The sequence below is a fragment of the Osmerus mordax genome, chromosome 12, assembly GCF_038355195.1.
Source record: "Osmerus mordax isolate fOsmMor3 chromosome 12, fOsmMor3.pri, whole genome shotgun sequence".
In the NCBI taxonomy this organism is placed as follows: Eukaryota; Metazoa; Chordata; class Actinopteri; order Osmeriformes; family Osmeridae; genus Osmerus; species Osmerus mordax.
Window position 1 is genome coordinate 12,442,156 of NC_090061.1, and position 24,768 is coordinate 12,466,923.

Consider the following 24,768-nt stretch of genomic DNA (forward strand, 5'->3'; position numbering starts at 1 on the left):
TGTCTCATGACGCCTGGTTGTGACTGTACGGCTAAAGGCTGCCCCCTGGTGGATGTCTGAGAAATGATGTTCTACTCTTACAAGGATCGGTTTTGTAACAGCTGTCTAGATGACTTTCACCAATCTAATCTAATACATATATATAGATTTCTATGGTAGACGCAGCATTTTGATGTATAAATAAAGAATACTCAAGATAACACACAAGAAACAAATCAAATTGGTTTACTTTTATTCAAAAGTTACTGTCTCGAGACAAGTACAAATCAGAAACAGTGAGTGACAGGGGATGGGGAAACTCAGAATGTGTGTGTGTGTGCGCGCGCATGTGTGTGTGTGTGTGTGCACGCATGTGTGTGTGTAAGTGTGGCGAGGAGAAATGAAAACAGAAATGGCGAGAGAAAAGAGGAAAACGTGAAAATAAAGCTTAAAGTTTTGTTTTATATACATGATCTAATAATGAACCATACCAATGTAGTGGTAAGTGACAAACAATGAACAGTACTTTTCTCCAAAATATTTACTTACATAAAATAATTAGGTAAAACACACACAGGCTGCTTTTCTACTTCGTTATCACCCGGCAGACGGAAATGGTTTGTGTCACACCAACCCACTGAACTACCTTTAAAACATGGCCGTTCCTCACACATGGAAGATTGAGGAGAGAAAGATGACTTTTCACATGCATGTTTAAGGCTTAGGCATGGAATGATTACAAAGTAGACGAGATATATATCTATAGATATATATCTATATATACCTCAGTAGACAAAACAGGTTCTGTTTAAACTGTATGTATGCCAGGTGTGTCAGATGGAAGCCTTGCGTAGCTGCCACAGGGCTGCTGTAGTAGCAGAGGAACCTTCACCTCCAGGGGAGACTGAGAGGACTGGCTCTGTGTCAGAACAACACTGCTGGAACTCAAGTTGTCATGTGACCTGATGTCATGTGACGTGATATCATGTGACATGGATGGCGTTTTGTTTCTGCTTTTTTTTGTTCCGTGTCGGAAAAACCTTAAAGCTGAATTCTCACAAATCTGTTCGTCGATGTTGTTATCCAAACTAATTTACACGTAGGAAAACAGGTAGAAACCCCAAGACATTATTAAGACAAAAGAAAAACCATAAAAATACAAATTTAGAAATCTTCCTCGACGCATGACTACACATGCTCTCATTTATAACAGTTTACTTACACATTTCTGAAACTTTATGACTTTAGGTTGAAAATTTTGGAAAACAAGAGGTAAAACAAAAAAAGAGCACAGTTATAAAATCAGCACCGATTCATATATAACTTTATTTAAAATGTAGAGATAGCTATTTCAACACTCTAATATGCTGGGTTTCACGAGAGAGAGAGAACCGTTTGTGAATGCGTTGCTGCTCTTTTTGTCCCATCTCAGCACAGTGGCACTGGGGGAGGGGGGGGAGGAGGGAGGGGGGCTTTTTCTGGCAGGAGGTGTGGGTGCTGTGGTCCAAATCTGTGGGTAAGCTTGGGACTCACTGCTTTACTGTGGTGACTTGAGGGTAGGGGAGGGGGTTATTGGATACTATCTTCACAGCACTAGAGAAAAAAGGACTATTCCACATTTCTACCATCAGAACCAACAGTGGTTATTCCGGACCGTTCCGGCAGGTCCAACATCAAGGGGAGGAGGAAGAAAAACAAACAAAAACAACATCTGAAAAATAAACTGGAAAAACGAACCTCCGTCCACACCTCTACAACGGTACAGCAAGCTACTACAACCTGTTTATAAATTACTACGTCACACCTGGTTCTAACTACTATCACAGAAAGGGTTAGACAGAAAAAAAAAAAAAAAAGTATTTTTTAAGTTAGACACATCAATCCGTCCCCATATGGAAATAAAAAACAAAACAAAGAAATCTACAAATATGGATTTTTCTCTACAGACAAAATGTCTGACTCCTTATGGTTTTGGAAGTGGCCCATCATTCTACAAACTCAACAGGGACAGCTTACCCAAGGATTATAATAATAAAAGTATATGTTTTTTTTTGTCGTTTTGTTTTTTTGAAATCAAGTCCTCTCTGAGCAAGCAACACTGAGTGTGGGTGTCCTTGGTCCACATGGAGTATCAAGCAGACGTCTGTCTTCTGAGGAAAACCCCGTCACGCATCTCTTTAAATACAAAGCGCCTCCTCTCCTCGTCTCCCAGCCGCGGATTGGCAGACTAAAACATGGACACCCCAAGAACCTGGAGACACAAAAGCAAGCAGACCGGGTTCAACAGGGTTACTGGCAGCAGTACAAACGCTTCCCAATTCAAGAGGAGCCCCAGAGTCCTGTTGGTACGTACCGACTCGTCCATGATGGAGGCGGGGTCGAAGTAGTCTGGCTTCAGCTCGGATCGCTCTCGCCTGTTCTTGGATGGGGGCTGGAGGGACGGAGGGAGAGATGATGAGAAAGAGAGGACAGGAGATTTGGCAGAAGCTCTGTTACGACAGAGAGGTCAGGTCTGTACAGCTAATCAGCTGCCTCCAGACTGCAGCCCAGTGACAAAGCACACATTGAAAGCCACATTCCCACAGTCGACCCTAAAGTGAGGCGACTAGAGCAGGTTATTGGAAGGCTATTCCCTAAAGGTGGAACATATCAGCAGTGTCTCACCAGGTCGATGTCCATGGTGTCAAAGTCCATGCCCTCGTTCAGGTCGTCCATACGACCTTCGGATGACATCATCACGTCCTCCACGATTGGCTCCTCGTCCTCTTCCATCAGCCCTGTTCCACGACGGCTGCACGCACACACACACACACACACACACACACACAATCAGTACCCAGTCACACCTTTGCACCAAGGCAGTTGTGGCTCCATGGCTGGCCCAGCGTAGCGCCACCTGGTGGGGGAGGGGGCTCTTACATGGCGTGCTGCAGGTTGGTCCTGAGCTTGGCGTAGTTCATGGCTCTCTCCTGCTGCTGTCGAACCTCGTCCTGTTGTCTCTGGGCGAGCATCCACGTCACCTGGGTACTGCGCCGCGCACACAAGGAACCCCTCATTATTGACAATGCTTTCTTTTTTATTTTGTGTTGTGACGTGTGAGGCATGCAACAAAAAAAAAAACGTCGGCCATGTTTGTAGTCCGTGAGCCAACAGGGCAGAGGGCTTACTTGTAGTCCATGGGTGTCTGGTGGTGCTGGGGGGTCTGGGGGTGCGGGTGAGGGAGGGGCTGCTGCTGCTGCTGTTGCTGCTGCTGGTCGTGGGGGAGCTGGTACACCCCCATGAAGCTGTCGTCGCGGGCTCTCTTGGGCTCCCGCATGACGGTGGAGGTGAGGTGGGGGGAGGGCATCATCACCGGGGTCTGCATGCTCTGCTGCCACACCTCGCTGCTGCTGCTGCTCTCCTCTGGAGGGGGCACGCACGCACACACACCGTTACACCTCGGGTTTAGACTCTAAACTTCCAACATATGTGGGGTAGTGATACCATTAACAGCCTATATCAGAAATGAGGTTTTAACACACTAAATCCACCCCCCCCCCCCAACCATCTGCTGCTGTTTAATCTCCCTCCCATCAGCCAGCAGCCTGGCCGGGGAGGGGCATGAGCTCTGATTGGCTCAGCATCTGGGTTAATCCAGCTATGGAGCTCTGGCTCCCATGGTACCATGAACACCACCAGGAGGAGGTGGGAGGTCCTCATGCCTGGGGGACATGTCTGGTATATGTGATAGCACCCTCTGTTATCAACACCCCTACCAGAACAGCAAACCTCTGAGGTCACAGAGTTCGCCGCTAACAGCAGCGGGAGTGAGTCGGCATATCCAGAGTCAACCCATCCATTTCTGGCCCGAAAAGTTGACGACCGTTTGTGGTCCTGGACAAACTAAACAAAACATGGATTGACAGAACCTTCGCCGAGGTGTCTGTGTGTGTTGGACGGGGGCGCCACATTGGGAGGGAGGGGGGGGGGGGGGGGGGCTTTTTGTACCTTCCGGAAGTTTCCGCTTGGCGGCAGCGGTGGAGGAGACGGAGGAGCCGGCGACAGAGCCGGCGGTGGAGGGCTTGGTCTTCTTGGAGCGCACCGAGGAGCCGCGGCTGGAGTAGCCGCTCATCACAGACATGGTGTCGTCGTCCCCGCCCGCCTGCAGGGAGTTCCTGTAGGAGATCAGGGGCAGCCAGCAGTCCTCGCGCTGCAGGGCCATCTGGAAGGTCATGAAGCGCTCCAGGTACATGTGACTGGGGGGGTGGAGAGAGAGAGAGAGTTACATACAGGTCAATGCACAAACACATGACAAACCTGCGAGACCCACAGTCTCTCTCCCGCGCACGCCGTCCGACAGCTGGCTTAACACTGTGTGTGTGTGTGGACTTACACAGTCCTCTTGTCCTGCCTCATGAGTTTGGAGGAGAACTCGCTGAGGATGTCCAGGAAGGCCAGGTGGAGGGGGGGGTTCCCCTCTCCCTGGGGGCTGGGCTCCTTAAACGCAAACTCGATACCATCCCTGACGGAGGGCGACAGAAGAGTCAGCCGTATAGTCTGGGAGCTTCAATGAACAGTACTGGAAAGGTGTGTGTGTGTGCGCGCGGAGCCTCACTTGTGCAGCATGGCGATGGCGTCCCGGGTCTTGACCTGGTCCAGGCCGAAGGTGAGGGAGAAGCGGCGGGCCAGCTCCTTGATGCCGCAGAAGGACGAGGACGAGCGGTCGAAGCCGTGGCCCAGGTCCGACAGCATCTCGTTAAACAGCTGCAGGAGACACGCGCACATCAACACCATGGCGACCACATCAACACCATGACGACCACATCAACACCGCGGAGCCGGGCGAGCCTTCACTAACGACTTCAGTGCTCAGTAACTCCTGTGTGTGTGTGGTGTGTGTCTGACCTGCTGCAGACTCAGGATGAGGGTCTTGGCACACTGGATCTTGTCGATCTGCCTGGTCTTACTCATGGTCTCCTTGATGATGTCGCCGTAGTCATTATAGTACTGCAGGGAGAGGGAGGGAGGGAGAGAGCAAACAGGAACACACACAGGGAGAGAGAGACAGAGAGAGAGAGACAGACAGAGGAGGAGTAGAAGGAGTCTGGATTATTTTCAGTGTCACAACCACAAATGGCAGGGATAATGACATGATTCCAGTCCGAGCACAGAGAGCAGGGTGTGTGTGTGTGTGAGGCCTGGGGCGTCAGGCTCTGTGTGTGCGTGCGTGTGTGTCTTACCCTCATGTACTGTTTGAAGATGTCTGCTCCTGTCTTCATATCCACCACACAGTAGATGATGAGCTTGCAGTACGCCGCCAGCAGGTTCCTCCGTTTGTGGAGAGCCTCGATCTTCCCTGCCTCGTCGTCCTGCTGGCCGTCTGCAAACACACACACACACACAATACGTCATCCACAGGGCTGACACACACATCCAACATCAGCAATACTGCACTAATTGTACCCTACTTGTCTTTAGGTTAGTATAGGTTTAGAAGGTTAGTATAGGTTATTATGTGTATTAGTGGTTGAGTAGTCTGTATTGTATATTATTTTGTATATTTAGGAGGGTTTATTATATGATATGTTAGCTTATCATAGGTATAACCTACAGTATGTTCTGAGTACTTATAAGTCATGTTATGCCAGGTTGCTTTGCGTTGTTTTCCGGTGCCCAGTCTGACCCTGTGTTGCTCTGTGCATCTGACAACAAAAGACTTGAACTCGATCCTACTGGTGGTACAGACCGCAGGGCGCGGCCAAACAACAGCAGTGTGTGTGTGTGTGTGAGGGCCACCAGGAGCGAGCGAGCGCGCGTACCGGTGCTGCTGGTGTCCTCGTCCTGGTCGATGAACACGTGGTGCAGGATGAAGGAGAGCAGCTCGGCCTGCAGGGCCTCGTCAGGAGAGTACACCAGCGGCTCCAGCTGCTCCCGCCCCCCAGACACCATCTGGTGGCTGAAGATCAGCAGCAGGTCGCACAGGATGGTGAACGCCTACTCGCGCACCAAACCCAGGAGAGAGGGAGGGGGGAAGAGAGTCACGACACGTTTCAAACACCTTTTAGCGTGCGCGCGCGCGTGCGAGCGAGTCCTACCTGTTCTTTGACGGCTGTGTTGACGTTGGTGAGGTAGCGCTGGCACATCATGCAGAACGCCCTCATCTGCTTCCTCAGGGTGGTCATCTCATCCTGGCGCGCACACACACACACACACGCCGTTAGTCGACCTTTCAGAGCAAGTCAGCGAGCAGCTCTGTGCGGTGCGACAGGTGTGAGCGAGGTGTGACAGGGGTCAGGTGGTGTGTGTGTGTGGGGGGGGGAGCGGGGGAGGCTGACCTTTCTGGAGTTGTGTCCCTCCGACACCTTGGCCAGGTTCCACAGGATGACGTAGTGTGTGCACTGCAGCGCGTGGATCACTATCTGTTACCACAGGGAGGAGGGGTTACTGCTGTGCCCCCTCTGGGAGGGAGGTCCACTGGACCCAGCGTGTGTGTGTGTGTGTGTGCGTGTACCGACCTGCTCGGGCATGTCTCCGTTCTCGATGCCCGTGTTGAGCAGTTTGAAGTTGCTGGTGAACAGGTCCCACTGGGACAGGTCGTGAGCGCTGAGGAGACAGGAGGTTTCATCACTACAGCACAGACCTTCACACGGCTGGGGGGGGTCACGTGTCTGTGTGACCCCCTATGCGCCATGGGACTCGGACCGCTCTCGAAAAGCGGGTTTGACGCGAGTGACCAATCGGAAACGCGGACGCGCGGCAGCCTGTCGGCGCGGCGCGCACACATTGAGAAAGCTCGCCCTTCTGCGGACGGTCGCAACACGATAATGTGGAGCAGATGTGAAGGACTCACTTGTGGAAGGCTGTGATCCTCTTCAGGGTGGACAGGACCTGGTAGGCGTCGTCCTCGTCGACCTCCTCCCCCTGAACACACACAACACCAGTCAGTCTTGCTTCCCCCGCCTCGGCCTTTCCCTCGCAGCTGACCCGTCTCTCGGCCTCCCAGCCCCAGCGCTTCTCTCTCCGCCTCTTCCTTCCTGGGTCTCTCTCCGACTCGGCCGCTCTGATCTCCCTGTAACCTCGGCTCGCTCTGCACCCGTCCCCTCCTTTCCTGCCTCGCCTCTACCCCCTCCAGCTCTCCCTCCGTCTTGCTGACTGACTTTGTTTCGCTTGCTCCCGTCCCCCCCCGCCCCCTCCTCCTCACCTCCTGCAGGAACTCCTCCAGCAGCCGGTTGAACTTGTCCACCTGCTCGTCCAGCAGCTGCGAGCGGGCGATGTCCACCCGGTTGAAGATGGTGAACTCCTCGTTGGCGAGGGCGTGGTAGGTCTTGGAGCAGGCCTCCAGCACCTCCGTGTCTGTGTGCTTCTCAACGATCTCCCGGATCTGACGCAGCAGGGACTCCAGGTGCTGGGGGGGGGGGGTTAGGAAAGTTCAATGTCATCCATCGGAATTGTTTCTTAGTTCTAGAAGGTTGATGGTATGATTTGCTAGGTGTGTGTGTGTGAGAGAGCTCTTACCTTCTCCAGGCGACCTGTGGTGTAGATCTCCAGGTCAAAGTACTGAGGCAGCTGCAACAGGTTGGTGACTTTTTCTGAATCTACCGAATACTGTGGGAGGAACACACACACAGGGTAAGGTAACCAGAGGCCACTGTGCTGCACACAGACAGAGGCCGAGACAAAGTAATGGAGAAGGGCAGAGAGAGGCAGGGAGGGGCAGAGAGGCAGGGAGGGGCAGAGAGAGGCAGGGAGGGGAAGAGAGAGGCAGGGAGGGGAAGAGAGAGGCAGGGAGGGGAAGAGAGAGGCAGGGAGGGGCAGAGAGAGGCAGGGAGGGGAAGAGAGAGGCAGGGAGGGGAAGAGAGAGGCAGGGAGGGGAAGAGAGAGGCAGGGAGGGGCAGAGAGAGGCTGGGAGGGGCAGAGAGGGGCAGAGAGAGAGAGGCAGTGAGAGAAACAGCGAGAGGCAGAGAGGGGCAGTGTGCTACCTTGGCCAGCAGGGGGGGTAGTGCCACAGCGAACAGCTCCGTGATCCTGGTCTTATCGTCGAGCTGGGTCTTCTTCTCCTTGGCCGTCATCACCTGCGTGCACACAAACACACACACAGGCTCCAGGGTTAGCCGGTCGTGGCGGAGGCAGACTCAGGAGAATGTCAGTGAAGGCAGAGGGCTGGAGGTGTGGTGTGCTTCCATAGGGGCGTTCTCTAGGCCCTGCTCAGCCAGCCCTAAGCCTCACAGGGAGGCTTAGGGCTGTAGAGCCACGAGCTTCCAGCTGCACCGCACGCAAGGCAGTTAGGCTGTGTGTGTGTCTTACCCTCTTCCCTGTACCGCGGCCGACAGGCGGGTGGCACTCTGACGCCTGGCGCACCGTGCACAGCATGATCTCAATGAGGGCCGTCTCCTGTCTGTCTGTCAGTGCTGCGCACACACACACACACACACACACACCAAGAAAGACAGAAAGAAATCCAAAGTTACAACTTCTACTCTTACAGCTACTCATCTTAACCCCTGGGGGCTGTGTGGAGGGAGTGCTGTAGAGTCAGTGCTGGAGAGTCAGGGCTGGAGAGTCAGGGCTGGAGAGTCAGGGCTGGAGAGTCAGGGCTGGAGAGTCAGGGCTGGAGAGTCAGTGCTGGAGAGTCAGTGCTGGAGAGTCAGGGCTGGAGAGTCAGGGCTGGAGTCAGGGCTGGAGAGTCAGGGCTGTAGAGTCAGGGCTGGTGTGGTGTGGGGGCAGCGTACCCTCCTCTCCAGGCAGGGCCTCGTCCAGCAGCAGGCTGGTCATACACTCCCAGTCCTTCAGCAGCTCCGCCCCGCTCTCCCACAGAGAGTCCACCAGGTAGGCTGCATGCTCGTGGAGCTGCGGGGGCACGGAGAGAGGGAGACAATTTGTAAAAAATAAAAATAAAATAAAAGATTGAGGGTCTCTCTGCCAGAGAGAGATGGAGACACAGCGAGAGAGACAGACAGAGAGATGGGGGGGGGGGTCTGTCTCACCTCACTCTCCAGGAAGAAGAAGACTGTGGTTTTGATGAGGTTGGCATTGATGCTCTGTCTGCCCCGCCTCTTGGGGGCGCCCTCCTCCTCCGCCTCTCGTTGGCTGAACAACCTGGGGGGGGGGGGAACAACACCACACACAAAGCTTCAGCTTTAAGAGTCCAGCCAGGACATCCTTGGACGGATCTGAATGAGGGCCTAACCGATGGACGACTGTCTTCAATCTCTAACCAACCTCCCTCTCTCCCTCTTCTCCCTCTCTTCTCCATCGCTCTCCCTCCCTCTCTCCCTAACCTAGCTAATCTGGTCAGCTCTGCATCATGGTCTGTGGGAGAACAACATGTGGACGACATCATAATCATCATCATAATCATCATTATCATCTCCACTGACGACACTAACTCTACTCCTGAGGCTACGTTTTAAGGATCCATTTGTGATTTCTGATTGGATGGGAGAGGGCGGGGAGGGGGGGAGGAGATGGTGCCTACTTCTTAAAGAGGAACTCCCCGGCTGCTATGGCGACGGGCCGGTGGGCCGAGTAGACGAGGTGGTAGACGCTCTCGCAGTCCTCAGGGCTCAGCACCTCGTCCGTGCTACTGCAGAGACAAGACACACACACACACGCTGAGGAGCGTCACCAACACACACAGGGGCAGTCACACAGAGGCAGTCACACAGAGGCAGTCACACAGAAGCAGTCACACAGAGGCAGTCACACAGAGGCAGTCACACAGGGGCAGTCACACAGGGGCAGTCACACAGGGGCAGTCACACAGGGGCAGTCACACAGAGGCAGTCACACAGGGGCAGTCACACAGGGGCAGTCACACAGGGGCAGTCACACAAGGGCAGTCACACAGGGGCAGTCACACAGAGGCAGTCACACAGAGGCAGGCATCTCAGGACGTGACTGAGGTGACGGCCAGGGGGACAGGCAGACGACACAGGACGGACACAGGACGGACACAGGACGGACACAGGACGGACACAGGACGGACACAGGACGGACACAGGACGGACACAGGACGGACACAGGACGGACACAGGACGGACACAGGACGGACACAGGACGGACACAGGACGGACACAGGACGGACACAGGACGGACACAGGACGGACACAGGACGGACTTACTGCAGAACGAGGGTGAGCAGCTTTATTGCTTGGACCGCCACGTCGTACTCCTTGTCCAGCGTCATGGAGACGATACGGTCCTGGGCACGGGGGGGAGGGGGGACAGTGGTGAGTTAAGAGGCTTCGGGGGGAGCGTGGTTCAGGTGTGTAGCTTGGTGTCGTGAGGGTTCAGGTGTGTAGCTTGGTGTCGTGAGGGTTCAGGTGTGTAGCTTGGTGTCGTGAGGGTTCAGGTGTGTAGCTTGGTGTCGTGAGGGTTCAGGTGTGTAGCTTGGTGTCGTGAGGGTTCAGGTGTGTAGCTTGGTGTCGTGAGGGTTCAGGTGTGTAGCTTGGTGTCGTGAGGGTTCAGGTGTGTAGCTTGGTGTCGTGAGGGTTCAGGTGTGTAGCTTGGTGTCGTGAGGGTTCAGGTGTGTAGCTTGGTGTCGTGAGGGTTCAGGTGTGTAGCTTGGTGTCGTGAGGGTTCAGGTGTGTAGCTTGGTGTCGTGAGGGTTCAGGTGTGTAGCTTGGTGTCGTGAGGGTTCAGGTGTGTAGCTTGGTGTCGTGAGGGTTCAGGTGTGTAGCTTGGTGTCGTGAGGGTTCAGGTGTGTAGCTTGGTGTCGTGAGGGTTCAGGTGTGTAGCTTGGTGTCGTGAGGGTTCAGGTGTGTAGCTTGGTGTCGTGAGGGTTCAGGTGTGTAGCTTGGTGTCGTGAGGGTTCAGGTGTGTAGCTTGGTGTTGTGAGGGTTCAGGTGTGTAGCTTGGTGTCGTGAGGGTTCAGGTGTGTAGCTTGGTGTCGTGAGGGTTCAGGTGTGTAGCTTGGTGTCGTGAGGGTTCAGGTGTGTAGCTTGGTGTCGTGAGGGTTCAGGTGTGTAGCTTGGTGTCGTGAGGCGTCTTGTCCAGCAGGTGGCGCGGTCTCACCTTGAAGCGGCTGGTGAACAGCTCCAGTCTGGTGTTGAGCTCTCTGTTGTAGTAGAGACCCTGCAGGGCTGTCAGACACTTCAGCCGCACCTCACCTTGCTGGGAACACACACACACATTAAGACGTGTGAGACATCTCACCACAGAAGTATCAGACTCAAACTTCTATTTTTATTTGAAAAGTGCTTAATCCACCTACAAGCACCGCACGATGCTTGTGTTATTTTGCTTCTCCTCAATATTTTTATATTTTTTGATGATACATATTAGAGCTGGGCGATAAAAAATATTATCGAAGTAATGACTTCCTTCGCTCAATAAAGATAGCGTAACATTAATTCATTTTCAATAACGTCGATAGACAATAAGTAGGAACAGCAGTCCATTTAATGTCTGTGATGCAGCAGGAAGTTGCGGAGAAATGGTAGCCTACGCCCACTAAAATACACTGAGAACCTCGAGTGGAGTAGCTAATATTAACCGCGGAAAATGAGCCTTGTTGCCAAAAACAGTGGCAGTGATAGACATGGCGAGGGAGCAACTTCCAATGAAGAAATTGTTCATTAAAAAGGGTTCGTCTTCTTCAGTTATTTGGAAGTGGTTTGGATTTTTGAAATCCGACAAACAGCAGAGCAATGTTTGGTGCACATTGTGTCGTAAACAGGTGGCCACCAAGTCTGGTAATACGACAAACCTTTTGTTTACCACCTGAAGCAAAATCACTCGTTGGAACATGCAGAAAGTGCGATTTTGCGCCAAGGTATTGAAAAAAAGCTTAAGTTACTTGACCCCAGGTACGTGCTCCCTGACCGCAAACATTTCTCTCACACACACGCTGCCTAAACTTTATGCCGAGTGTGGGGGAAAAGTTGAGGAAGACTTATTTTGCTACTACTACGGATCTGTGGTATATCGTCTTAATGATCGTTATCGAACGGAAATATAAATATCTATCGTGATCATTTTTTACCCATATCGCCCAGCCCTAATACATATATGTTTTGATATGCCACTGCGTAGACGTTACATGCCAGGTCACGAGGATGTCCCGGTCCTGATGTAGGACGCCATTAAGCCCGAGTGACTCTTGACTTGGCCACGTCCTGCTCACCTTGTCGTGCATGGTCCACCCCACGTATTTCAGATAGCTGTCGTTGAGGAAGGCGTCGCTGTACAGCTTCATCCACACGCCGATCTCCTCTATGCAGATGGCCCTGATCTCTGCTATGGCATCACTGGGGACCAGAGAACAGACCGGCGTCACCGTGGTGACCATGCACTCGGTGATGTCATTGTCTTCAACGCCGTCGTCATGGTTAAGCCACCCTACAGCCTTACAGTCGACAATCCGTCATCATCCTCATCAACATGATCACAACCGTCATCGCTGAGGGAACGTTATTGATGACACTGCATATCAATTGTAACCAGGGGGGAAACAGACCGGTTTGGCCATGGGAGAAGTGTGTGTGTGTGTGTGTGTGCACTTACCGATATCTGTGGACAAACACCCCCTTGAATATGGCGTTCATCATGTTTTCAATCTCATCCTGGTTCTCTTGGAGCTGAGAAGGACAGTACAAATACAAATCAAATGTTCATTAACCCTAAAACACAACACACAGAGGTTTCCTGAGATACTGAGTGTGGTACGAGAATGAGTGTGTGCGCGTGCATGCGTGCGATTGTGTGGAGAGGAACAGCAGATGGATGCCCAGTGGGATCTGGTCTTACATAACCCAGTTAACAGTCTCTGCCAGCGGAACCACAGGAGACACACACACACACACACTCAGCTCACTGAACAGGAAGGCTAGCTAAATGGCCATCCTGCAGTGGGCTGCAGAGGTGTTCTTGCTGTCAGAGGTGATGCACACCAGAGCAGAAGTGACCCGCTGGGGGAGGCAGGTAAAAGGTAACACCAGGACTGCACTGCATTTAATTGGCCTGGAGTGTGTGTGGGTAATGTGTTTATGGTGTCAGGAGGAAATCATCATTAAGGCTAGCTATTTGTCTAGGGAGCAAGCAAGGAGTCTAGGGAGCAAGCTAGGAGTCCCGGTGTGGAGTGCAAACTAACTACTATCTAGCAAGCAACTATCCTACTGCCGGACTCTCACCTCTTTGCGTTTCTGCAGCAGTAGCTCCAGCCTGTCGTTGGCCCTCTTGGCCACGATCTTGTTCCTCTCCGCCTCGTACTGCCGCTGGGTGTTGTCCATGTTGATGCTCAGGTTGAGAGCTACATTCACCAGGGCTGTCATCAGCTTCATGGCTGCCGGCGGCACACACGCAGGCCAGTTAGAAAACCTTCCTCACGCCTTTAGGAGAAACGTTTACTGTTCCGGCTAATACACACACACACACACTCCCCCTCGTCTCACCTGCGAGCGTGCTGGTGTGTCGGAAGGCTCGGACCTGGGAGTCCGACAGGCCGGTGAGGAGGGAGATGACCGTGTCCATCATGTACTCGTCGTAGATGATGCTGTACTGGCACTGGCGCACCAGGACGCCGATGAACTCGCAGAAGCTCGACTTGAACTTCTTCCACTGCGGCCCTGCGATGGTCAGGGGGTAGTCCCCGCTGTCCTGCGGGGGGGGGAAGGCAGAGGAGGGACCTTGTGGTGAAACCGATCGGCAAAAGGAAGGTCTAGCGTTCGGGACGCGCCCGGCGGACGCGGCTGGCCAGATTTCCTCCGAGCTGGGAAGTTCGAGGAGACTTGAGGAAGAGAGCAACAGGAAGGAGGTGGGATGAGCCTCAGTACCTCGTCAAACTCCTCTGTCATTCTCCGGATGATCTCGGAGTTCTGCATGTTTCGGAACATCTCGCCGCTGACCACACCTGAGGGGAGAGGGATCGGTGAGAGAGACACAGATGGTCATCGTATCTTCACTGACGTGGTCTGTGGAGTGTTAGTGGTAAACGGACACTACAGTTGCAGACAGGCCACTATAAGGCATGGAGAGAGATGGGGGACACACACACCTTTGCAGCCGGAACACTGGATGAAGAAGTTAATGAGGTCTAGAAGCGCGACGTCGCGGTCGTGCTTGTAGGACTCTATCCAGTCATCCACCACTGACTGCACCACAACAACAACAACAACAGCAGTTAGGACACACAGTCACTATTAACTATGCTTCAAAAGTGCTGCCACCTGGTAGAAATGACTGGTGACGGATACAAGGTTAGCTTGCAAAAGGATCAAAATATTGAGCAATATATTGCATCCCCCCGCCCCCTCACACACACACACACACTCACCTGCATGGCGCTCTTTCCGAGCTTGACCACCTCGAACAGCATCATGTTTTCCATACCGTTCTCCTGGTGGTGGCCATTGATCCTGCCCGCGCCCTTCCCCCCCTTCCCCTTCTCCCCCGCAGGCTTCTTCCCCTTCTTCCCCCCCTGGGACGGACAGCGCGAGGCCGAGACAGAGAGGGGACAACGATGAGGAAGGCAAGCACAAGAAGAACGAGAAACAGCGCATCACTGAATATGGGTTAGGGTCCGCGGCGGGTATGACGGCGTACCTTTCCTTTGGCCGGGATTGGGTTTCTTCCATCAGGATCCTCGGAGAAGTCTGTGTCTGAGGAGAAGCGCGTGTCTGAATCCCTGGTGACACACACACACGGCTGTTAGGACGACACGCACGGCCTAAACTGTCCCCCTCTTAAGTCAGCAGGGGGTCCCTGTACGCAGGGTGAAACGATATGTTGGCCACTTACTGAGGGTAGTGGAACTCTGACGGTATTTCTGGTGCCGCTATCATTTCTGTAACATCTTCTGGACAACCTCAACTTATGACTGACTTGATATCCTCGCAAAGCACCGGGCGACAAAGCCTTCGCATAAGACCTGGAACACAAGGAAACACGTTGGAGTTTCCTCTGGTGAAGAACAGGTGGCTCTGGTACAGCCAGAAAAGGGGTGAAAACAGGTTGAAATAGACCTTTTTGGACAATGCATGTTGTACAGGTTAATAATTATTTGGATAAAGGACAGCAAACTATAGATTCAGTTATTCTACATTTCCCCAAAAATCTAAAGCAGTGTTTTCACATGGTAACAGAAGACGGACATAAGCGCTCCTGTAGGCTCAGATGCGTGCTCATTGGCTCCCTCTCATCTACCCTCACCCTGGTTTCCAGGAAACGTCACCCAAGGCAGGAAAGAGGATCTGCCTCCATGCCCTAATATGGAAGTGTGCAATCCGCCCCGATGTACATCTCAACCAATAAAAACTAGTTATCAACACTGGCTGACATAAACAAGAGAAACAGTGGGATTAAAGGAGAGAGTAGATCCCATAGGCCTACAAAATCATAAATGAAATAATAACATTCGCATCCAGCATGAGATTGACATACCGTGCAGAAAAAGTCCCTAAAAAGCTATTTCTTATTGAATCCAACTGACTACAGTCTTTACTAATAAGGGACACAGATTGTAGACTCCAGGTGGCAACGTCCACGATGGGAGGCAAGGAAGAAAAAAAAAAAACTCCTCCAATTACCAAACCTGCTCTTAAACAGGGTGTGTCTTTCCACCACAAGCTAGCGAGGACAGACACAACAGTGCCCATGAGTAGTGAAAGCGTGTCATTCACAAGTTTCTATTGAACACTGACATAGCATTGCACAGAAACAAACTGTTCATTAATCAACTTTAACGCCAAAAAAAACTGACATGCACCATCAAGAGCGGAGATCGTCCACATCTATTAGGTGTGCACAAAAAAATAAACATATTTTATGTTCGGGTAACGCACGGTTGTGAAGTCAACTATTAACTTCCGATTGATTTAGGTCGCTAAGTAGACTACATGTCCTGCAAAATCATGACGCTAACCAGCGGCGTGCCTTGCTATATGAAATTGTCATAATATCCATAACAACACTAACTGTGAAGGCCAAGCTGCTAACAAACAGCTTTCTAGATAGCGTTATGTAAAGTAATCTTACACTAGCCGCCTCCTTACATAAATTACACACTGCCACTGATCTCGAGGCTAATTTACAGTTCATTTGCTCTGGCTGGTTACTGTCTGTGTATCGGCTGAAAAGTGGCGCCAACCACTACCAGCAATGCAATAAGAAAGCCACCCAAGAAATGAGAGCAGCTAGCTAACAACAAAGCACGTCAACTAAGCACATCCTAACGTCAGCCAGTAGATAGCTAACAAGTAAAATGATAAATCTAAGTTCCCGTTAGTACGTTCCCCCTACTGCGTTGGCAAAGGGCTGCTGTGGCCGCCTGTCAAACTACTTGACGCCAGGCAGCAGCAGTATGCTGCTCAGCGCCGGGGAGACCGACAATAATAGCTAGCCTACCTATTTGCTAACATTAGCCATCCGGATATAATCTGAGAAAGAAAGCCCTGTTCATAGAAAGAAAACTTTCACCAAAACACTACCGGTATAACAGGTTCCAAACCACTTCTATAACATAAACACAAATACTACTTTGCAATTTAGCAACTTTCTCAATGTATTTGTAAACTGGGGTTAGCTAACTAGCTAGCTTTCCTCAAGGCCTAAAATAATCTTGGTGCTAGCTATCCTAGCTACGAATAGCTAGCTGGCTACTTCCCTGCAAAACAGCGGATCTGTCGTAGCTAGCTAGGTAATGTACAGTAAAAGCTGACCCAACAAACCTTTACTCGCTTACTTCCCCTTAGATTGCAAAATTTCAATCACAATGTAAAAAAACATTTGCTATCGTAATGCAAGACCATATATAAAGAGACAAGAAGTAAACATATTCCTGTCCATTTACATAAAAAACATCTCGTCCTTGCGTCGTCCATCTTGCCTCGGGAGCTCAGTTAGCTTGCTAGCTAACTGAGTAAGCTATTAGCTGGAACCAGGAGCTAGCCAACTAGCTAGCAGCTAGCAACCAAAATACAAATCAACAAACTTCTAGATTGCTCTCCGCCATTTTACAGCTAACTTACCTCGTTATCAGAATGTAGTTCCAACAGAATCCTAACTTTGGAAGTTATTGCAGAGATATCAGCGCAATTTCGACACAATTCCGTAGCTAAATGAGTTTGAAAGTGGCGGTCAGAAGCGGTTTTGGACGTTCTCTCACCCCGCTTGCTCCGTAGTACGGATTGTTGTTTCGACGACTGTGAGGGGGAAACGGTGGTGGAAATTGTGGTGCAGAGCTGCCACCTACTGGCCAAAATAGTCTTTGCACGTCTGATGCCTCGTGAGTAATGTGACATCTAGTGGGTAGTTTCGCGCAGCGCTGCTGCCAGTTAAGTCAACTGTATGAATTGCTGTGGAATCATTGCCAAAACACAAAACGTGTTAAATCTATTAGAGGGGTTATTTCCACTGACATAAATAGGCCTAAGGTTCATTGTGATTAGGGACAACTGTTAAAATACTGGTGACAAGGACCCCACACATCCTCTGATAGTATTAATAAAAGCAAAAAGCCATTATAAGGATAATTGAATGTATAGAAAACCAAAATATATCTTTATTGTTAATCATCTATGTTCTTCATTTATTTTGTGTTTATGTATTCCCTTTTCTTGGCTGAATATTTCTTGGTAGACAATTGATAAACACTTTCTGGTACAAGTTTTTTGCCAATTTGCCATTTGAAATAAATACAGTCATGAATAACAGTAACACATACCGTACATGTACAGGTATAGTCGTTGTTGGTTCTTCTATCAAGTTCCTAGGCGTCTATCCTAATCCTATATTTAATTCAATCCTCCCCATATGAGCTAAACATTATTATCAACAGTATGCTAAAACAATGTGACCTGTTGTCATTTCATCAACTAATCCACTAACCCATCACTAACCTGTGGAAAAGGCCCAGCCAGTAAAAATGTTACAAAGAATTGCTTAATCATGATTGTTTATTGTAAACTCTTGGTAAAGCAAGTGATTAAGTAACATATTACAAATGAGAGGGGCATTTCTGGAACATAATTTGAAACGAGGAATGAAAGTCAGCCAGTCATATTGTCTGATGATGCACACTAAATTAAATATACAAATTATTAAGTGGAGGAAGCTACTTAAAACATATAGAACACAAAATAAGAAAATGCACATAAAACATTTAAAAAATCTATGATTCTGCCAACTTGTCAGCAGGCCAGTGAGAAATGAATAACCCACAACTGGGAGTGACTGTTGTAGAAGACATGCACCCTGACTTAGTTACTCCCCTTCTAAAAAAGACTTCAATTAACTTGTATCTATGAGGATATGGTTATATGGTATACAGAAATGATCTGATAGTTAAGTTGAAGAAACAACACACAACAAACAAACGCAATGAGAAGGCACAACTGGCGAGAGCTGTGGTGGAACATTGTAGTGTAAAGACCCAGTAATTAATACCCAGTATGCCTTCCAAATAAGGCAGTTCTGTATTTACAAATGATTAGTGTAAATGCAATCAAAATATTCATTATTTTAATTTCTATATACAGTGGGTTCCGAAATATAATACATCTCTATATACATTTATTATGTTTTAAAATGACAAGCCTGGCTGCAGAACTGTATGTGTTTCAACCAACTAGCTCTGACATCATCAACACCTTCAAACCAAACACAAGATGAGAGACATAGCAAGTCAGCACATACAACTCTGCAGCTCCAGTAGGCTGTGTTATTGTCGATAGGTGCAGATAAGTGCAGGAGCAGCATTTTCAAAGAGAGTCTCATAGGGACTCTTAGGAGTAGGTCTTGATCTTTTGAGTGATGGTCCCACAGCAGATGGGACACTTGCTGAGGGACTCTGAGCACTCCTTGCAGGTGACGAGGTGCCCGCAGGGGATGAAGACGATGCATGTGTCTCTGTCCATGCACACTTTGCACTGTTTTTCCCTCTGCAGCTTCCGTAGTTTCTCGAGGGGGTCGTCACCTGAACGAGACATACAGTAATTGACATATTTAGCATTTACTGTACCTGTGGTATTGGGGATTTTCTGAAAACCCTATTCAATACAAGCCTTCCTAAAGGCATAGCTCCTATTGTGCTGCATGCTACAGTTAAGACGATAGAGGGGGGAAAATCGAAAGTAAGTAGAGCACGTGGCATTTCCTTGAGACCTGACCTTTGCTTGTGTGTGCACCACATGAGACACACACCTTCTTGTTCGTTGGACACCGGTAATTCGCTGTCTGGGGCGCGCTTAAAGCAGTCATGTAGCAGGGCCTCCAGGGTGCTATAGCCATCTCCAGTCTTCTGGATCTGCCCCAGGATGGTTCTCTCCACCAGACAACCCTCCAGGCCCATCTCCAGTGCCTTCTGGGCCATGGGTGACAGCAGCACCTGGGGATCTACAGGGAACACAGCCAACAGAACACAGGCGGAGGCTCAGGCATGGGAGGGAACAGTCTCTGGATGAAGAGAAACGGGTTTGACTCATGCGGAAAGCAAAGGTCATCCACACTCACCGTGGCCATGGCTTGAAAATCCATTGTGATGGCGTGATGCCTGGGAATTCCATAAAAAGATGATTTGACAGTATTGAAACTGGGTGATGAATAACAACGAATCTGTTGACATCATGTCTGTAAAATTGTGGTTTGGGCTCCAGTTAGTGTTACAATCCGATGACTTACAGTGTTCCTTTGTGGGGATTGTAGTTGAACATTGTTGACAAACTCCGGTCCTTTCTCCGCCAGAAGGAAGCTGCACCTGGTTCAAATACAAAAGAAAGACTCTCGCCATTAGAGTTTGTAAGAGCTGTGGGCTCCACTCAGAGCATAAAGCTGTAGGATGTAGGGTTAATAAAAGGCAGTGGTGGTGTGTGTGTTTACCCAGGGTAATGTTTCGCATGCTCCTCCCAAGGATCCTCCTCTGGCTGCCAGCCCTTCAGACCGCCTCCACAGCGGAAACATGACACTTTGTCTGGAGCTCCTGCAACAAACACACACATACATCACGTTCTACAGAGCAAGGATTTGATTTTAGTATGCAAATCATCCTTCTTGGCTCAGACTCGGCATCAGCTACCTGTGCTGTAGAAGCCTGCTCTGGCCAGCCTCTCCGGGTCAACGGCGACCTGGATGCAGGCGAAGCTGCCCAGCCTCTCCTCAAAGCTCTCCATGGGGACTTGGGGCCCAGTGCGCCCCCTGCTCACCCCCTCCTCCTCTGCAGCGCCCTGGGAGGGCACGTTCCCCACATCGTGCCCCAGGATGAAGTAGCAGTTGGGGAAGTACTTGGAGTGCTCCCCCCAGGCCGTGTCCCCGGCCTCCCAGCCCGACAGCATGCCTCCACAGCAGAAGCACAGCACCCTGTCGCTCTCCCCGGTGCTGTAGAAGCCGGCCTGGGCCAACTCGCGCGGCCTCACTGGGGTCTCGGAGCGCCACGCGTCGAAGGTCCTCAAGCGGCAGTCTTCGCTGCTCATTTGGGGGGCTATGGGGTACGTGGACTCGTCCACCACCTCTCCCGTCCGCAGGCGGAACTCCCTGTCCTCCGCCTCCTCGTTGTAGGGGGAGCCGTTGGTGAGCGCCGGGACGTTGTATCGGTAGGTACAGCTAAGGAACTTGCAGGTCGGGGAAACCTAGAGCAGAGAGGATGAGGAAAGAAGTTTTCCAGCTGTACCCAGAGAACAAATCTTCGGAATGCACCTTAGCATCGGAGTCGTCATCATCGCTATAGCGTCGTCAGCGGTACCTCCAGGTGCCTCTCGATGGGAGTGTCCCCGCCACACCAGTTCTCCACCGTCTTCTGGCAGCTGAAGCAGCGGACCCGGTCGGCGTGGCCCGTAAAGTAGAACCCGGCCCGGGCAAGCCTCTCTACTGACACCTGCTGGGCCAAGGTGGAACCGCGGAACGAGTCCAGACGAGAGTCCATCATGGACCAGTCAATGGAGTGGTCTGCCTCCAGGTCACTATCTCCTCTGAGGCCTGACATTCTGAAGGACAGTCAGGGGAGGGAGCTACGGAAATAGAATTTGATGATTTAAGAGCAAAGACGCAGAAAGTACAATCCAGTACAATTTTATAAATAACTACACAGACGACAGATCTGAGGTTGATGCTCTAGGACACTGTGACCACTTTAATAAAAAAAATCCCAGTCCCCAAAACAAACAAAAACAAAAATAAATTGTGTAAATTGTTTATAAAAAAATGCAAAAGGTCAGGGGGGTATTCGTCGTAGCTCGCTAAGCGGTTTAGCGAGCTAATTTTCAGGCTAAGATAAAAAAAAACGCCCCTCTTTTTGGTTCGTGGAAGCAACTTTCGATAAATCACCATAGTAACATATCAATTAGCACTAACCTGCTCCAGAGCAGGCTAACGTAAGTGTATCTGGATAAGCTTGCCACACCCCCGGAAAATAACATGGCAGCTCTCTTTTTGAGAGACCCAGTTGACCAAGGAGCTATATTTTAGTTAGATTAGCTTTCCATACCAATAGAGTTCTTCGCGATTGCCAAGATCCTTTATTTCACACGGATGAGTTCTTGTTTGAGCGATATCGATTCAGCCGACAAGGACTCATTTATTTGCAAGACCTTCTCGGGCCGTACATTGCAAATATCACATGCCGCAGCAGGCTTTATGCTTTATTATTAGCTTATGCTGCTGTACGTGAATATGTAACGCTATGTTTTACGAAATGTCTTGTCTTATCTGTTGTGCCTGTGCTTTTTATATGTTTCACTGTGGGAGAGTGGGAAACGTCATATCGATTCCTTTTTATGTCTTGACATGTGAAGAAATTGACAATAAAGCTACTTGAAACTTTAACTGTGCTTCAGACTGCATAGCCTTGAGTTTTTTTGCGTCAGGTAGGCTATATATAAATTTTTATGCAGTATAGGCGATGCAGAAAACATTGGCAAAGCCGCAGCATGAGTTGCTGTAAGAAAAGTGTACTTGCCGCTTAACCAGCTGATGAATCAATTCATCATATTCCCTGGCCATGTCCCAGTCAATGAAATCAAAGAGGGATTTACACATAGGCCTACATGCATATACACATATATAGTACATGATATAAGCGCAGTAGCCTACATATATCCTCATAATTGTCTATGAATTCGTATCAATTAGATACTCTTTGGCCTTGTTTTTATCTAGCCTACTTATTCTGAAAGAGTTGAGATCATTATTTTTGCTAGCAAGATCTCATTCGATTATTAATTTCCATCAAGCCTATACCAGCAGGCACATTTAAAGAAATGTGATCTGATTGATTGGGGTAATGAGGCACTTAAGATGAGCCTATACATTTCCCCAAAACTTTCGCATTTAGCTTATCGGCAATTTTTTGCCAAGCTGCTTGTCTTGCTCTGGCAGCGGTGGCGGTGTTTGACTTAGCCATGATAATATGCTTATTGTCTTCTTAGAGACTCATTATAATAGTTTGCTCGGATGGCGAGAATAGCCTATCACCACTCTCTCGTCTTTTCCGCCATAATACCGTTAGAAAATCACGGTTTTCGTGATCGACCTTTCCTGCCTTTTGAAGTAGGACGTGCACGTGCAATTTCCCTGATAAGTTTAGCCTGATTGAAATTAACCACATGATTTGGATGCGGATCAGCCGTTGACGAACCGATATTTGCTGTTCTCACTCATCTCGCTAATGTTAACGGGCTAAAGGGACAATTGATTAACTTAGCTTCAACCCTTACGACGAACGGGGCCCAGGTGAGGGTGCTATAGTGTCTGTCTGCAGATTGCAACACTGCCCTGGATTCTGGGCGCTGTGCCTTTAAGAGTGGCAGAGGGATTGTGCTCACATGGAGGCGTTGGCTGCTGCATGTGAGAGGTGGGGGGGGGAGTGAAAAAGCAGGTTTCATTCTCACTAGAGCCTGTGTAGATCAATGACTATCCTGTCAAACAATGTGTGGGTATGGGGCGTGCCGGGAACATTACGATCCTATCGAGCATGCTCCCCTGAAAGGAATTTAACAAGTGATTTCAATTTGCCATGTGGACACTTCCAATTCCTGAGCAGTGAAAGGATTCTATCTTTATGACTAAAAACACATCCGTTTTTTAGATTGATACGGTAAACATCTGGGCTGTGAGAGAGATGTATATATGATGTATACATTCTACAAGCTATACAAGCATACAAGCTAGTGACGCTAGCTTAATTTGATCAAACATGACAGCACTATAAACATGTGATGCAGACAGTGGCACAGAACAAGTGAAGGTTCCTCCCAGAAGGACAATGTACAGAGTTCATGTTGCTGACACACGTCACCTCAGACGGGTTTATACCCACCCAAGGAGGGACAGTCCCCCATCGGAATATGCTGAACTGAACTAATGCTAAACTTCCCTTCCAGCATGAGGTATTTTCTGCAGAATTTGTTTTATTTTGGGGGATTTCCCCGGTCTGTCAATGTCACTCTATAAAGTTTCCCTTTAACAGTTTTGGGGGTTGGCATTAATTTGAGGGTGTGAATGACACAGAACAGTTTGGCTGAAACCAGGGTAATGATAAATAATTATATATTTATTAAGCAGATGCTTTTATCCAATGAGTGATCCAGGAAATACTTAAACCTGTGATCTCTTGATCTTGAAATGCCCCATAAAGAACCTGGCATCCTGTTGGCATTCATTCAGTGAGTCGGATGAATAAACAAAGAACTATATAGTTAATACTTCAGAATCAGGGCTTTCCACGGGTCCACACTTTGCAAAACTCCTTTTCCGTTTCCTTCTAGAGATGCAACCAATCCCAACTGAACCCAGATAAGAAGATGGATCAGCTAACTCCATATTGATCTCTTGTCAATATTACTTTTTGGACCTCCACGATGGAACAGACGAACTAGGGTTAAAGAAAAAAGACTAACAAGCCAATTGGAAGCCTGCCTAGTCGTGGAGGTGGCACTGGGGTAGTCAATGTGATGATGACCACTCAAACTGAATGGTCTGGACAAGAAAAATCTAGAAGGATCACAAAGCTTTTAGTCTGGGTAAACGATATAGTACAATAGATGCGCGTGTCAACAGAGTAAATGACAGACTAAATAGTGACAGCTGGGACGATTCCTGCTAAATCTGATAAGAGCGTTAAGCATTATTCAATGCTATTCCTGACTTAATGTACAAAAATAACATCGTGTTGCCTATATGTTTTCACTAAAACGGTCATAATTTTACTATTTGCCATATGTATACCCCTTGATCGTCGCTTTGGCTACGACAGTTGCCTGGGTGGTGAGCCAACATGAACGAATGTGTTTGTTTGTGCTAGGTAGTCTAGCCTAGCTAGCAAAAAGAAAATCGCTAGCTAGCTTTTACATTTAGTCATTTTTACATTTAGGCATTTAGCAATATAACAAACAACATTGAATATAATAGGAATATATATAGATTCTTACATTCGATAAGCTCTGCGCCTGTTGAATTTAATCCTGGTCCAAAACAGTTCCTTGGACTTCAGCTGTGTCCTCTAGGACAGCAATCTCCGAAAGAGTAAATGTTGCTGCGACCCTGTAGACAGGAAGTACATTTAGCCTAGCAGTCTAGTGCGCACCAGTCTCGGCGCAACTCATCTGATCCCAAACATTTCTGACGTAAGTCAGATCATTAGAAAAGGATTGAAGATTCCAAAAGTTAACGATAAAATACAGATAAAACCATGTGCTTAGAATACACCTTAATCTTCATTGAAATGAATTCTGATAACAAATTGCATATTCACCTCTCAATCAACAATTCTGCATCGAACAGATCTAAGTAAGATTATCCACAGGTTACTACTCTCTGAGTAATATAGGAAACAATAGAATCCAATCTAATAGTGAGGTGCAGGGGATTTTATAAGGCAAAAAGAGG

At 49.3% G+C, this 24,768-nt stretch overlaps 2 protein-coding genes across 4 annotated transcripts; both read right to left on the reverse strand.

Annotated features, from left to right (window-relative positions):
• Positions 1–215: 215 nt before the first annotated feature.
• stag2b (STAG2 cohesin complex component b) lies at positions 216–17,066 on the reverse strand. Of its 2 annotated transcripts, XM_067247220.1 has the most exons (34): positions 16,923–17,066; positions 14,695–14,824; positions 14,500–14,581; positions 14,231–14,374; positions 13,952–14,048; positions 13,731–13,807; positions 13,350–13,554; positions 13,089–13,240; positions 12,463–12,536; positions 12,083–12,206; positions 10,972–11,070; positions 10,080–10,159; positions 9,434–9,541; positions 8,943–9,054; positions 8,688–8,805; positions 8,263–8,366; positions 7,938–8,030; positions 7,474–7,563; positions 7,160–7,363; positions 6,809–6,879; positions 6,474–6,561; positions 6,294–6,377; positions 6,054–6,146; positions 5,778–5,952; positions 5,199–5,338; positions 4,864–4,965; positions 4,574–4,722; positions 4,352–4,480; positions 3,967–4,214; positions 3,147–3,381; positions 2,899–3,006; positions 2,644–2,770; positions 2,333–2,410; positions 216–2,230 (listed from the first exon to the last, which is right to left on the reverse strand). In XM_067247220.1, the coding sequence occupies exons 2-34, from the start codon at positions 14,736–14,738 to the stop codon at positions 2,207–2,209; spliced, it is 3,858 nt and encodes a 1,285-aa protein (XP_067103321.1). In that variant the 5' UTR covers positions 14,739–14,824; positions 16,923–17,066; the 3' UTR covers positions 216–2,206. The 2 variants fall into 2 exon arrangements, with proteins under 2 accessions (XP_067103321.1, XP_067103320.1); XM_067247219.1 differs by lacking the exons at positions 14,500–14,581; positions 14,695–14,824; positions 16,923–17,066 and having other exon boundaries at positions 14,231–14,334.
• Positions 17,067–17,835: 769 nt separating this feature from the next.
• Positions 17,836–24,423, reverse strand: xiap (X-linked inhibitor of apoptosis). Of its 2 annotated transcripts, none has more exons than XM_067247604.1 (8): positions 24,312–24,423; positions 20,630–20,894; positions 19,967–20,516; positions 19,771–19,870; positions 19,573–19,648; positions 19,405–19,444; positions 19,096–19,287; positions 17,836–18,868 (listed from the first exon to the last, which is right to left on the reverse strand). In XM_067247604.1, exons 2-8 carry the CDS (start codon positions 20,867–20,869, stop codon positions 18,678–18,680), a joined length of 1,389 nt encoding a protein of 462 aa, XP_067103705.1. In that variant the 5' UTR covers positions 20,870–20,894; positions 24,312–24,423; the 3' UTR covers positions 17,836–18,677. The 2 variants fall into 2 exon arrangements, with proteins under 2 accessions (XP_067103705.1, XP_067103706.1); XM_067247605.1 differs by having other exon boundaries at positions 18,730–18,868; positions 19,062–19,287.
• Between the last annotated feature and the right edge of the window lie 345 nt (positions 24,424–24,768).

Bases quoted from the DNA above. Each gene is read 5' to 3' on its own strand.
- stag2b (XM_067247220.1), bottom strand. From the start codon at position 14,738: ATGATAGCGGCACCAGAAATACCGTCAGAGTTCCACTACCCTCA. The intron at 6,378-6,473 runs GTCGGTACACGC...CTGTGGTAACAG, and splicing joins ACGGAGACATGCCCGAGCAG to ATAGTGATCCACGCGCTGCA. The intron at 3,007-3,146 runs GTAAGCCCTCTG...TGCGCGGCGCAG, and splicing joins CAGACACCCATGGACTACAA to TACCCAGGTGACGTGGATGC.
- xiap (XM_067247604.1), bottom strand. From the start codon at position 20,869: ATGTCAGGCCTCAGAGGAGATAGTGACCTGGAGGCAGACCACTCCATT. The intron at 19,649-19,770 runs GTAAACACACAC...TATTTGAACCAG, and splicing joins CATGCGAAACATTACCCTGG to GTGCAGCTTCCTTCTGGCGG. The intron at 19,288-19,404 runs GTGAGTGTGGAT...TGTTCCCTGTAG, and splicing joins ATTTTCAAGCCATGGCCACG to ATCCCCAGGTGCTGCTGTCA.